This window comes from Mercenaria mercenaria, chromosome 15 (genome assembly GCF_021730395.1).
Source record: "Mercenaria mercenaria strain notata chromosome 15, MADL_Memer_1, whole genome shotgun sequence".
NCBI classification, from domain to species: domain Eukaryota; kingdom Metazoa; phylum Mollusca; class Bivalvia; order Venerida; family Veneridae; genus Mercenaria; species Mercenaria mercenaria.
Window position 1 is genome coordinate 55,862,965 of NC_069375.1, and position 13,586 is coordinate 55,876,550.

The 13,586-nt window shown below is 33.5% G+C and overlaps 2 protein-coding genes across 2 annotated transcripts; one reads left to right on the top strand and one right to left on the bottom strand.

The window, feature by feature from the left end:
* Positions 1-1,128: 1,128 nt before the first annotated feature.
* Positions 1,129-7,615, top strand: LOC123555206 (transient receptor potential cation channel subfamily V member 5-like). The gene is made up of 6 exons (XM_045345880.2): positions 1,129-1,247; positions 1,506-1,732; positions 2,134-2,484; positions 3,636-3,720; positions 4,249-4,468; positions 4,920-7,615. Exons 2-6 carry the CDS (start codon positions 1,540-1,542, stop codon positions 6,588-6,590), a joined length of 2,520 nt encoding a protein of 839 aa, XP_045201815.2. The 5' UTR covers positions 1,129-1,247; positions 1,506-1,539; the 3' UTR covers positions 6,591-7,615.
* Positions 7,616-7,764: 149 nt separating this feature from the next.
* On the bottom strand, positions 7,765-12,595 carry LOC123555231 (torsin-1A-interacting protein 1-like). The gene is made up of 2 exons (XM_053524246.1): positions 12,462-12,595; positions 7,765-9,370 (listed from the first exon to the last, which is right to left on the bottom strand). The coding sequence occupies exon 2, from the start codon at positions 9,346-9,348 to the stop codon at positions 8,065-8,067; it is 1,284 nt and encodes a 427-aa protein (XP_053380221.1). The 5' UTR covers positions 9,349-9,370; positions 12,462-12,595; the 3' UTR covers positions 7,765-8,064.
* Positions 12,596-13,586: the final 991 nt, after the last annotated feature.

Here is a 13,586-nt window from a genome sequence, read left to right on the forward strand (position 1 = left end):
AGCGACAAGATGTAATGAAACATGAGATTTGTTGATTACATTTAAATAACCTCGAGTCATTTGTATTGAATTAAGACAGTTAAACTTCCAAATGACCATTAATTTACACATCGTTTGACGTTTTAAATAGCTCGCTTACGCTAATTTAAATGGATTTTTAAATTTAGTTTAGGTCAAATATAAGTAAGTATATGAATTGGTATGACACGACCAGAAAGATACTTCCCTTGAACGTCATAAATACTGGATAACAGTACGGTTTAGTCTAATAATAAATGTCATCGTCACTATCAAAATAAGTGAGTGACAAAACTGCTATAATTTCATTTATAATGACATATACAAATTTTCCGAATTTAGTGCAATCATGCATATTACAGTTCATTGATTGATACATTTTGTAATATTGCCATGAATCGTGCAAATGGCACAGAGATTTTAATTTGTATAATTGTGATCAAGGGCTTAGAGAAAGGGCCAGTCACCAATGGTTTGATGTTAAGTGTTGAAATTAGTCCAAATGGACAATATCTTAAAATGACAAATAATTTTCGGGATGACCGTCCACTGATTAAAATAACTGCTACACAGTACCAATCCTTACGATGATTTTCCTACTAGATATTTATGATATTTATCATTTTTATTCTTTAGTCAAAACTCAATTCATTGCTATTTGCCATTTGAAATGACTATTCGTAAAAACAAATCTTTAAGCCTGTTAAAATCAATATTTACACAAAATATTTTTGACCGGCACACAAGGGAAGTTAGATATATGATCAACGTTCGTTGAAAATGTTCTCCAACAATGTAATGTTGTTTTAGACACTTATATATGACTTTGTATTTACTAAAGGAGAAACAAATGATACAGAAAAGAAATTTAAAAAAAAAACGATTTAAAATACGAAACTATAATATTTTGCCCCAATTGAAAGAGCATTTTCTAAATTGGCTGCTTAAGATATTGTATAAAAAGAAATATAACTGATATAATAAAAACAATACATTCTGCGTGTTTTCATTATTTGGTAAAAGCACAATTTAACGTTCCATTGCCCTTCAACGGGAAGAGCACAGACCGAAAAATTGTAAAACAAAGGCACTGAGCACAGACAAAGCAAACAAAAGCGAGCTTGTCTTAGTCACCGAGTGACTTCATGTAGTACCTTTTATTTCTGTCATGTTTATTTAAGTGTAGAATGATATTTACATTTCATACAAGATATATAAGTCAGACTCAGGTAAGAATTTAACTTCTTTTTCTTCTTGTTTTTTTTTTTTTTTTTCTTTTTTTTGCTATAATTATTGTTTTTGTCATATTTATTTATAATATTTATTATGTGCTTTTGTTAATTTCATACCTATAACGTTCAGAATTATTAATTATGTTTGTAACTTGTATCAGAGCAATATTCTAACTTCAAGCTATGTTAATTACTGTATTATTGTGATACTAGATATGTGTGACAAAATATTCAAACTTATCATTGATTTTACAGTTGCTAAAATCAGCTCAATGGTGATTTGGAACTGATGGACAAAATGGGAGATATAATTGAAGAGACACCAATAGAAACATACCAGCATGTTCCCGACAAACTTGATATATATGGCTGTATAGAAGACATAGCAAAATATCCAGAGAGAGCAAAAACCAGACTAAAAACAATAGAAAATATTGTACAGGAGCTGGTGATTCAAGACAGGTTATCATATCTAGAGAAAGGTATGTTTCCTTTATATCTTTCAGCATATATATATAATTATATTATATGTCATCCAAGATATCGGTTTAAATAAGTATTGGCCACGATTTAGTATAAACTTAAAATTAGATTTGGTTATCAATGTCATTTAATACAGAAAACTGATATGTCATTGCGCTGCATTTCCTATTTTTATGTACTTATAATTTGGTCAACAGATCAAAATTGAAACATTTGTGTTATTAGTTATAGTCTATCACCTTTTGCTTTCTGTGTAGTAGACGTTTCATATTATGTCTAATGAGAATTTCGAAAAGATTTCCTTTGATAACCAGCTGTTTTTCTTTTGTTTTTACCTGACCTATTTGATTGTATGCATCATACACATAAAGACATAAAGAGTTAAGCATACTTTTTACAGATGCAAACGAAAATAGAAGAGGAGAGACTGCTCTCCACACGGCAATCAAGTTTTTCCAGTTTAAAAGCAACGAAGAAAAAGCAGTTGTTGAGTTATTGATCTCGAAGCTTCCAAAGCTCATACTGCAAGACCGTGGGAGCACGGAATATGCCGGACAAACGCCGCTGCACATGGCTGTATGTAAAGGAAATATCTGGTTAGTAAATACGTTGCTGAAACAACTGTCCAAAAAGGACACAAAACATTGGAAATCAACCCTGTTGAAGAGGAAAGCAACTGGGAAGATGTTCACAAATACCGTCATGATGGGAGAATTACCTCTATCCATTGCAGCACTGACGTTCAACAAGGGTAAGTTTCTGTTAAGATATAGAAAACAGATATTATATCTATTTAAAACGAGGACAAACTTGTACTTAAGGTATTAGGTCACTAATAGAGAACCTCCTTTTTGAAGAGTATTCAATTCCTACAATAAAACCTACTTTTACTGCAATTCTAACGGGTGTGTAGGTTCAAGCCCTACTGGGACCAAATGTTTTTTTCCTTATTTTCCTTTTTTTCTAGTAAGTTTTTACTTCTTTCAAGACTTTTTATTGATTTCTTGTACCAAAAGGGAAAAAGATTAATCTTATAAGCGATTTCTTGGTGTTCAAAGTGAATTTACTACTTAAACAGAAGGGGTAGAGTTACACATCTTTAAAAATATTGAGTTACGCGCGGTGAAAGTTCTCTATTTTGCTTTCACTCTTAGATTATATATTGTGGAAGAAATTTAGGTGGGTTTTACGTCTGCCCTAAGGTTATTTTTAAATGGAGTAAGCAAAATTCAAAACAGAAACACAGCATTCGACCTTATTTTTTCAATGTTGAAGTATGAATTCTGTCACATTAAATCCGTTTACTTGAGGCACCATAAAAAAAAAAAAAGTTGAAATTTTTCTTTTTTGTTTTATAATTGTTTACCAATAGTTTGATGGGTTTTTTTTTATTAAAATTAATGGTAAAATGAGTTCCCTGCAAACGATTTGGATAGTGGCTATCACTTTGAAATTTGTCTCTACCCGAGATGGAGGAGAATCCATAAGTTATACAAAATTTATAAAAAAAACGGCACGGTAAAAGTTGTTTAAAAATTACAAAATAGTGCAAAACACGGTTACCTTTCAGAATATACCGAGCAGAGGCCATTTTGTAAACATTACTATTAGTGATCTAATACCTTAACGCATTTTATTGCATCAATCTCGATATAGACATAAATTTCCTTCTAGATTGACTCATTTATGATTACTATCATTGTATGAATAGTAGGGCAAATGGCCGGTGTTGATTAACTCATTAGACTTGCTGTTGTTATTTTCTTCATTTTGTATATGTTATTATATGCATGCTCTCTTCTTTTGTTATAATTCTGATAACCTTCCACACACATGTCAACGGTTTTCTGAAGGTTGCAAATGCTTATGTGATTTGATAGACTATGACTTTTTCTTATTTAGGAATGTTTGACTTGTTACTTAATGAAGGGGCAGATCTTGATGGCACGAATAGATTAGGTGACAATGTATGTCATTCACTTATAAGGTAGGTGTGGCTTACTTTTATTTTGTAAAACTTAGCTCTTTGTTAAATCAGGCATGTTTAGCACAAAACGTTCAATCCATTGGATCCGGCATATACTGACATAAGACAGTGTGACTGAAGTAATGTGAAGAAGTTATTAGTGATACTTTCGGAAATTTAAACAAGTCAGTTCTGGTACAGAAATAAAGAGCAGTCGTTTGCTAAAATACTAACCTATCGACATTACATTATTGAAATGATGTTTCAATCACTGAGTTTAACACATACAAAATAACAAACTTAGCTCTAAGTTTCTTATCATTTCTTTGAACAAAATTAGTGCTATTTGTATAAAGGTACGAACATACTAGCACGTTTATATAATATAATATGTGAGTTTTATTTTGTTGTTAAAATGTTCCGTTGCATTGTAGATATTCATTCTAATGCCATATTATTAAAAGACTCCTACAAAAACTATACTAGACTATATTTCAAGCGCCTTCTTCAGATTATATGTTCCTAATTGTGTTTATCATTTTATTACAGATACGGATATTTGTATCCAAATAAGCTAAATGATGTCCTAGACATGTGCCAAAAAATAAATGAGGATCCAGCGCCTTACGAAACCAGTGCACGGTCTATAAAGAACAGAAAACTGAGGAAGAAGATATGGTTGATGGAGAATCTAGAATGTCAAAATCCCTTGCAACTAGCAGCAGCACTTGGACAACACCAAGTATTTTCGTTCATCATGGACCAAGAGGTACTTCAGAAATCTATCCAGCTTACGAAAATAAAGATTATTATATTATATAATTATTAATACTTATTGTCCTCTTACCATATACTATAAACGTACAAAACAATGTAAAAATTGAACATTTTGATGTCGTGTTGTAACAATATTAATTTGCCACAACATATGGAACGTTATACAAAGAAACTACATGTATATAGCAGTTGTTTGACTTGCTAATTTCGTATCGGTGTAGGCATTTCAAAATGGCGTAAAGAAATACAGTCCTGAGAAATCTTTTACCTTATTGTCAATGTGTCCCCCTCAAGATATCCGTTTACTTTTATTTTATCACAATGTCTTGTCTAAAGAACTGGTTATCGCAAGAATATTTTACCTCATTATTTCTGTCGGCATAAACAGTAGCTGAAAAAAAAAAACATTCTGTTTAATATTGATCGTGTTTTCCTTTTTCCAGGCATACTGTTTCGAAAATTCAAAAGATGGACTGTTTGATATAAAGATTTATGACGTCACAGAAATAGACGCAATTTCCTCGATGAAATCCAGAGAAATAACCGGAGTAAACGAAAGCATGCCAAGCGGATTGACACCCGAAAATATTTCCCGAAGGCAGACTACATTTGAATTTCAACCATTCCGAAAGTCTGTGCTCATGATGCTATTTGACTTGGAGCCTTCTGTTGCATTCCAGTTTATTTTGTTTCCACCACTAATGAGAGTTGTAAACCAGAAATGGAATGCTTATCGGAAATACTTCTACCCTTGGTGGATATTCCACTCCGTTTTTATGTTTTTCCTGACATGGTACTGCGTGGAGCGCTCCAGACACAATCAAAACACTTCAGCAGGCTTTGATGTCAATAGTGCCCCAGTCTTTACAAAAGACATTCCAAACGATGCATTTGTTACGGCCTACGGTGTAATATGTATTGTTGTTTCAGTGTTATATATTGCCCAAGATGTAGTACGTATGATTAAAGGACGGATGAGTTGGACTTTGAAATCATTCTGGAATCCGTACAGCAGCGGATGGTTTCGTGTCCTATTTATTTTGGTTGGACTATGTCTTATCATTGACTTCTTCCTGGCTATTTGGAGTACCTATTATGAGAACTATTTATTAATTCTCGCTATGATGCTCGGCTGGTTTCTCACAATATTTTTCATTAGAGCTATTCGACCATTTAGTTTTTTCTCGGTAATGATTCAAAAGGTTCTCATTGGTGACATGTCCCGTTTCTTTGTGATAATTGGTATAGAAGTACTCGCTTTCGCCACAGCAATGCATATGGCAATTCAAGGGTCAAGTGTTGCAGATGATACTGACTACAAAAACATATGGAGAGTTCTGTTTTCTATGTTTAATCTTATGGTTGGCATCGGTGACATGGCTGCAATTTACGACACCCGTCATCCAGGCTTATGCATCGTAATATTGGTGGGTTTTGTTGTCATGACTACTTTGCTTATGGTAAATGCGCTGATAGCCATGATGTCACGAACATGTATGGAACTAGTTGAGAACGTGGGTAACGTGAGAACAAGAGACCGTCATTGGAAACTCCAAAAATTGTCTGTGATACTTTTCTTAGAAAGCATATTACCAAATCGGTTCATCTTCAGAGTCGGAAAAGAGCAGGAGATTGTCCGCTACAACAATACTATACACCGGCGGAAACTAATGAAACGATACATGCTTGAAGTTCGTTCCTTGCAGCATGAAGATGGGTCTGAAGATGAAGATGGTACATTTACTACTAGCTGGGGATTCAGGACTGCTGTTTTTAATGCCCTCAGAAACCAACAAAACGCTTCCAAGGACAGGCCTCTTTCTGGTATCAGTGAAAAACTTCGACACATTTTCAAGAAGAAAGATAAAACGAAGAAAAAACTTCACGATGCCAATGAACAGGAACAGTATGTAGAGCCTTCAGAACAACTGCCGGTACAAGTCCAGCCGCCTGTGTCACATGTTTTTGGTCTGAACCCTATGGCAGCCGATAATGGATTCCCAAATGGGGGAATAGCAGTTGGAAACCCAAGGCCTGCTGAAATCGACATCTATCATATATCTCATTGCAGACAATGTTCAGTAAATGATGTGTCACATGATTTTAACCACTGAAAACGTAGACATTTCAAATAAACATGTAAAAATTGTTTCATCCATTCAATCAAAGAATTTGGGTCTTTTTTTTTCATTCCAGTCACTGGGAAAAAAATAAACCATTTAATTTCTTCTTTATAATAAATTTCAGACATTTTATAAGCAAATGTTATTTCGCGTCTACGCAGGGATGCATCCAGAAATTTTACGTTGATATTAATTTGATGTGCAAGAAAGGAAAACGGAATAGTACACGAACGTTTTCGTTTCTATGATATGAAATCTTACATAGCTTACCGTGAAGGCTCGTCGCTGCTAAAGGAAACTGATCGAGAGTACACGACAGCAGCATTTGTCGTTATAAGCGTTTGAGGACAAGTCTCAGAATACAACGTTGCTATTGGTCAATATCAGATTTATACACAGAAACAGCTATTCAAATTCGTGAAGATTGAGACTAGTCTAAAAACAGTGGATCCTTGTTTTATTCTGGAATTCGTCTGAAAATTACATATAAAAGCGCTGCAATTCAGCATTGTTTATTCGTACAAAGTTCCATTGTCGAGAAATATTTGCTTTTACAAGTAGAAAAAAATCTTATATCATTTCTGTATGCGAGACATCGTAATCTCATTTGTAATTTTACCCCTGAACTGTTGGGGTGGTTTGTGTTTTTGAAATACCAGGATCTTCTGGAATGTTCTTAAGCATTTTAATAAATGCCTGTATCTCTTTATTAACGATTGTAAAACAATAAAAAAGTACATCTAACTTGCATTATCCTTTTACATTTTCGTCAAATTTTGAATTCAAAATGAAATGAAATTTTCATTTTCCAGGCAGGAGAATTTGAAAATCCATGATCCATGTAACTAAATACTCATAATAAAATTCAGAAAATATCTGGAAATTTTTAATTGCGTTACACTTTTGTTAATGACAAAATTAGACGGCTGCTACATGTATTCTAAAAATGGATATGTAAATCCCGGAACAAGAAATAGGCTATGTAATGAGATAAACTGTTATAATAGCGAATTACGGAAAATCGTTCGTAACTTGGTCAGAACTGATTCAATAAGCTATTTTAAAATAGTACTATATATATATATATATATATATATATATATATATATATATATATATATATATAGTTTTATCGTTTAAAACTTATTTTAAACATTGGTGTTGATGTTTATTTGCTTAAATCAGGATACATCAAATTGCTGATGCATGCCATCATAAAATTCTTCTTTCATTCAGCTACTTGTGTTTTTGGCTCGAGCATTTTGGTTGTTCATACTTGTTTTTACAGGAATGATTATCTCAATTAAACTGCCCTAGTCATGTGAAGCAATGAGTTTAACAAATTCACTAAAAGTGTCTGAAAACAATTGCTGGAAAAAAGAAACGGTTGCAGTATAACGAAATATAATGTTTGTAGTTTATGTAACATTAAGAAATATTAGAGACTGTTCCACCTAAAGGTCTATTACATTTCTGTCACATTACATTTAAAGTTGTCTTCGTTTTCCACAGCCGCAATATTATTGGCTATTCGGCTCACCAAAGCATCAAATTCATCTTTTCCAAGACCGGCCTGCCATAATTCAGTAAGTGTATCACTCACTGACATGTCATGAAGACTAGTAGAGTTGAAATTTGTATGAAGCAAGAGAAATATCGCCGAGCTCTTAAAAGGTGCGTTATCTCCGTCACAATACCCATGTAAGAGCAATGCTACATCCGCTTCAAGCATTTCCAGATGATCAAGAAGTACTCCTTTGTTCGTATTCAAAGCAGCTTGCAAAAGTTCATCCAAGTCTTGTTTTCTTTTGGCAGCTGATTCGCCTTTTAACGATCTAAGATCAATAAATGTATCTGAAAAAGTTCCACCATACACATTGTTTATACTGTGAATGATATCCAATGCCAAGCACATTCCAGTCTGCGATTGTCCGAGTGGTATGGCGATCATGATTACAGCCGGGTAATTCTCTGTGGTTTCAGTTAGCAGTCGCTTTAACTGACTTTCTACTATTCTCCAAAATCTCTCCGTTTGTTTTAGATACTTTATTTTGACCAACTCAATCTTATCTTGAAATGATTGATATCTGGTATTTGGTACGTCTGTATGTGATCCCCTTACTTCATCATTTTGCCCGGGTGTCATAATCCAATACAGTATAAGAACAAGTACAACTACGGCGGCACACAGAACATACCAAGGAAACTTCCTGGAAGCTTTAATGTGTTTTATATTGTGATCAATTATTTCAACGTTCTTGGCATGCTTCTTTTCATTTCTGTTCAATTTTGTATCATAATCTAATTGACCTTTTTCCATATAGCTGCGAACGGTCGGTGTTTCTTTATTTATTTCGTGTCGTTTTCGGACAATATTACATCCATCTTCCGAAAATTGCGTGAAGCTTTCAGTTACTTCAACATTTGTCTCATTCCTTTCGTCATCTATCACCTTGTACGGGTTGTCGTTCCGAGTCATGGTATCGGATTTACTTTCAGTCACCATCTTTGAAGATGAATGCTTGTTGTCTCCGAGTACATTTTCTGACAGACCTTTATCCATATTTTTGTCGACTGATTTCCCACTTTCAGTAACCATGTTGTCATTGTTCTTTGTTTCCTGTACCAAATCTTCTGTATGGTCTGACAAACGATGTGGTTCTTCTTTCGTCTTCTGTTTATTGGATCTAGTTCTCCTTGACACTGGCTCGGTTTCTGAACTTTCCGTAACTGATTTCTTGTGAGCCATATTCTATTGTGTTGGAATATTTCTATGAAGAAACAAATAAATATGTCTGCCACTAACTATATAAATACTAAGCAAGCAAAGCAAACATAGTTGAAAAGGTGTACATGTTATGAAATTAACTTGAAATTATTAATATTGATTTCCATGACTAAAGAAATGCGACCGAGTTTCGTCATCTTTTTTCCGCTTCTACCTATCACAAAATTTATTTGAAAGTTTAGTGTGCTCGGGAACTCTAAATAAAATCTTACGTATTATAAAAATATCATAAGTAAATCCAGTTTGGTATCGTCTTGTTTTGTTCTATATTTATTTGTTAGTAATGTAGCAATTTAAAACGAATAATTTAGAATCACGTTCTCTGACAGAACTTCTACACATTAAGGCCTATGCTATTTTGACAGTGCAAAATTCCTATGTAAAACTGAGATTGTCGTAACAACGCGAGAAATGCACGGGGATAAAAAAGAGACTAATAATAATACAAAACAGTATCTCCCAATAAATTATAAAGTAACAGTGACACTCAAAACCATGTCCCAACAGTGCACTAGAAGAAAATGCATAGACATTTTCGGGATAAGTGTTTGGTACCGTAAGTCTCTCATATATATATATACAATATATATATTATTCAATCGAGGATATGTCAGTGAAAATGAGCTGAGCATTAGTTTTCTATGTAAACGTCGTTAAACTGTGTTACACAAACCACACGTGCACCGCTCTTTTACAAAAATATGTCCGCCATGTTTTCTTCAGTGAACGAAATGAAAGGAGTATTTTGTCTTAGATTTCCTTATTGCAGAGTAAGATTGACATTCTAATCTGAATAAAGCATCACTTTTTCATATCATCCCACTGTCCGATCTTTTTGATCACTTTACGATCACTCACAATTACAAAATAAAACCAATGTATCATCAAAATTATCACTTTACACGGCTTCATGGACATCACGGCCTACTAGCATTAAATTTGTAATCATGCGCTAACCAAACAAATGATGACAGATCGAGACTTTTTCAAAGATATGTTTTATTTTCTGTAATTTTCTGATATTCTTACCTTTAAACAACCGGATTGTATGCACAGAAATAACGAAAGAGTTATGCAAATATAGCCTTTAGTTTAAATTTTGGACCTATCTTTTTCAAGCCCAACAACAGACATGTATATGTCAAAAACACGGCCTGTCCCCGAAATCAGTGTCAAAGGTTATTAGAATATGAACTTATACAAAAAATAAACAACCGCCTAATTACTATGTTCTTGTAAGTCCTGTAAGATGAAACGATTCGTGTTTATACATTCATATGTATTCCGTATCGGGAACATTGACAATCACAAGTCGATCCTTACCAAAAAACATGAAAATTCCTTTGTTTACATTTCAAACATGACAATTCACATAAACGTTCAAGAACGTAAATTTCGTGCTTTCCGACCCACATGGTGTGTAAACTTTTGTAATTAAAAGTATGGTGTATTCGGCAAACCATTTGTAATTGCCGACGTGGTAAATGTCATTGAGAGTATCAGTTATGTTCACGAAATTTAATTGAATATTTATGTTATATACTTGCAAAAGAAAAACTTGATGGACATGGTCGCTGGCTTCGAATTACTCGCCCATCACCGAAGTGGGATTAAAAACTCACTTGATGTGTAAAACTTTTCACGTAAGGAAGCCATCCAACTGAGGTTAGTGTCTCGATCCAGGTACTAGTATGAGCCCCAAAAAATGTCTGGAGGAGCACCTGGAGTCTCTCCCCACCAACAAAACCTGGGAAAATTAATTGTGTCGTTTCGGTGTTACTCTCAATCAAACAAAATAAACATTGTTCGCGTTTTTGATCGTTTGTTTATATTTGTATATAAATAAATACAAAACGGGTTTGTTTGTTTCAGTGTAATACTGCATTATAATATAATCTTACAATTATAGATCAAATGTGAGCGCCACTTGCATTATATTTTCACGGTCGTTTAATGGTTTAAACTTACATGTAAAACAAACATATTCCTAATGTATAGAAGGTAAAGGTAAATATATCTATATTTGTATATGTATGTGTACTCGTAGAATTGAATGTTAAGTGTAAAAAGTATATACCCACAGTGCTAAATAATACGTACGATATGTTTGCTCTCTCACTGTCTAGTATGTCCGAAATGATCTATTCGATTTTTATCACAGAGTTCTAGTTAATTTTTCACCTTAAATTAAAGCATATGTGTTCAATATAATTCTATACTTGAACTTTGAAACTTGTAGGTTGTAGCATTTTGTAGTTCAAGGGTATTTTTATTGCCTTCTGTAGTCAGTCATTATCTGTTGTAAAAAAAATCTTTTTAACCAAAGTGGAAAATTTCAGGTACTTGAAAATGCAGCTTTCTAAAAGGTCAGCTTTCTCGATGTCATTTGTCAGACATACCTTGTAAATAAATAATATTATTACAAAATTAATAATGTTATTTCTTTTGTTGCACTTTGCGGATTTATGATAAAGTTATATATATATATTTATCTGAGCAGTAGACTCCCTGTAAATGAACACTACGTAAGCGCTCAGGCCCTTCTCGCACACCATACCTATATTTCGGACTTCATGTGTAAAGGCATGTGCACAAAATGACAAATTTTGCCAACATCTGGTAAATTGTAATGTGTTTTTTAGAAAAGTAATAAGCGGAAATAGGAAAATAGCTCTCAGCTCATTTACACGGATAGTGTAGCTTTATTATGTATGTTATAGTTTTTCGCAGTTATGCACGATGACATAGAATACTTACCCCGAAAAATGTGACACGAACATACTGATAACTTTTCCCACTTTATTTTTTCAATTAAAGTAAGGAGTTCAGCACTTCGTGGTTTTGATGTATTGTCACATTGGAATAACGTTTGTTTTACAGTAATTTCAAAATTCCTCAGAAATAATAGCATGTACCCCACCCACCTAATTCATAATTTCAAAATAGCATAGGCCTTAATGCGTAGATAGCAGCAATGATAGACCGTAATAATGAACCAAATGAATGAACTGTGCTATAAAGTCATGATAAATACTTTTTTGGAAACAATAATAACAAGATCATAAAATACATACCTGGGTGTTCCCTTAATAACACAAATCTTGCATACTATCATTACTAATTTGGCCAGTTTTATCGTCTTTTCAAGTAGTTTTATTCGCCAGCTTAAACATAGTGTAAATAAAAAAATTATCTTTGTTGATTATAGTTTGTCCATACGTCCTCGTTTGATAAAGATTGTATCAGTCTGTGTGTAATATATGTTTCAAGAACATGTATAAATTAGACGATATGTCGACATGATTCAGTTGCTGTAGTTTACATATATTTTCCTACAGAAAATAGTTAAAGCTAAATTATTTTTTCTGTGATTACTACCGGTAATATTAAGAAAAGCCGTGGCTGCTTTAACGGTAAATCAATCACAGCAGACAAGTATAACGTTAGTTATTTTCCATTTTAATAATAAAAATGTTTTCCTTTATATATCTTTATATATAATTTCAAAAAAGTTTTTTTTCAAATATGGTAGGGGTATTACAACACTACCTTTAACTGCAATTTTGTAATCGATTCAAGTGGATTTTGCGTATCTTTGCATGTCTTTGTACGATACATATCTCTGTTAAAATTCTGAATATTTTGTAACATTTTATTTATCATTTTTATTATTAGAGGGGCCTCCGTGGCCGAGTGGTTAAGGTCGCTGACTTCACATCACTTGCCCCTCATCGATGTGGGTTCGAGCCTCACTCGGGGCGTTGGATTCTTCATGTGAGGAAGCCATCCAGCTGGCTTACGGAAGGTCGGTGGTTCTACCCAGGTGCCCGCTCGTGATGAAATAATGCACCTGGGGTCTTCCTCCACCATCAAAGCTGGAAAGTCGACATATGACCTATAATTGTGTCGGTGCGACGTTAAACCCAACAAAATAAATAAATAAATTTTTATTAGATAATTGTTCCTAAAAATCACCGTTTAGAAGTTGATATACCAGTCTACATTCAAACATGTCTTTGTAACCGTCTTTGCATGGACTTTCTGATAAGATCAAGCATAATTTGTAACAATTTTATTTATCTTTATTATTTTCTTTTTAATAAATATCCCCTAAAATCTCAGTTTAAACATTAAGATACAAGTCTGCCTTCAAATATGTGTCTCTGTGACCATGTTTGCTTGTCTTTGTGTGCCTTTGT

Bases quoted from the DNA above. Each gene is read 5' to 3' on its own strand.
- LOC123555206 (XM_045345880.2), top strand. From the start codon at position 1,540: ATGGACAAAATGGGAGATATAATTGAAGAGACACCAATAGAAACATAC. The intron at 1,733-2,133 runs GTATGTTTCCTT...TACTTTTTACAG, and splicing joins GTTATCATATCTAGAGAAAG to ATGCAAACGAAAATAGAAGA. The intron at 3,721-4,248 runs GTAGGTGTGGCT...ATTTTATTACAG, and splicing joins GTATGTCATTCACTTATAAG to ATACGGATATTTGTATCCAA.
- LOC123555231 (XM_053524246.1), bottom strand. From the start codon at position 9,348: ATGGCTCACAAGAAATCAGTTACGGAAAGTTCAGAAACCGAGCCAGTG.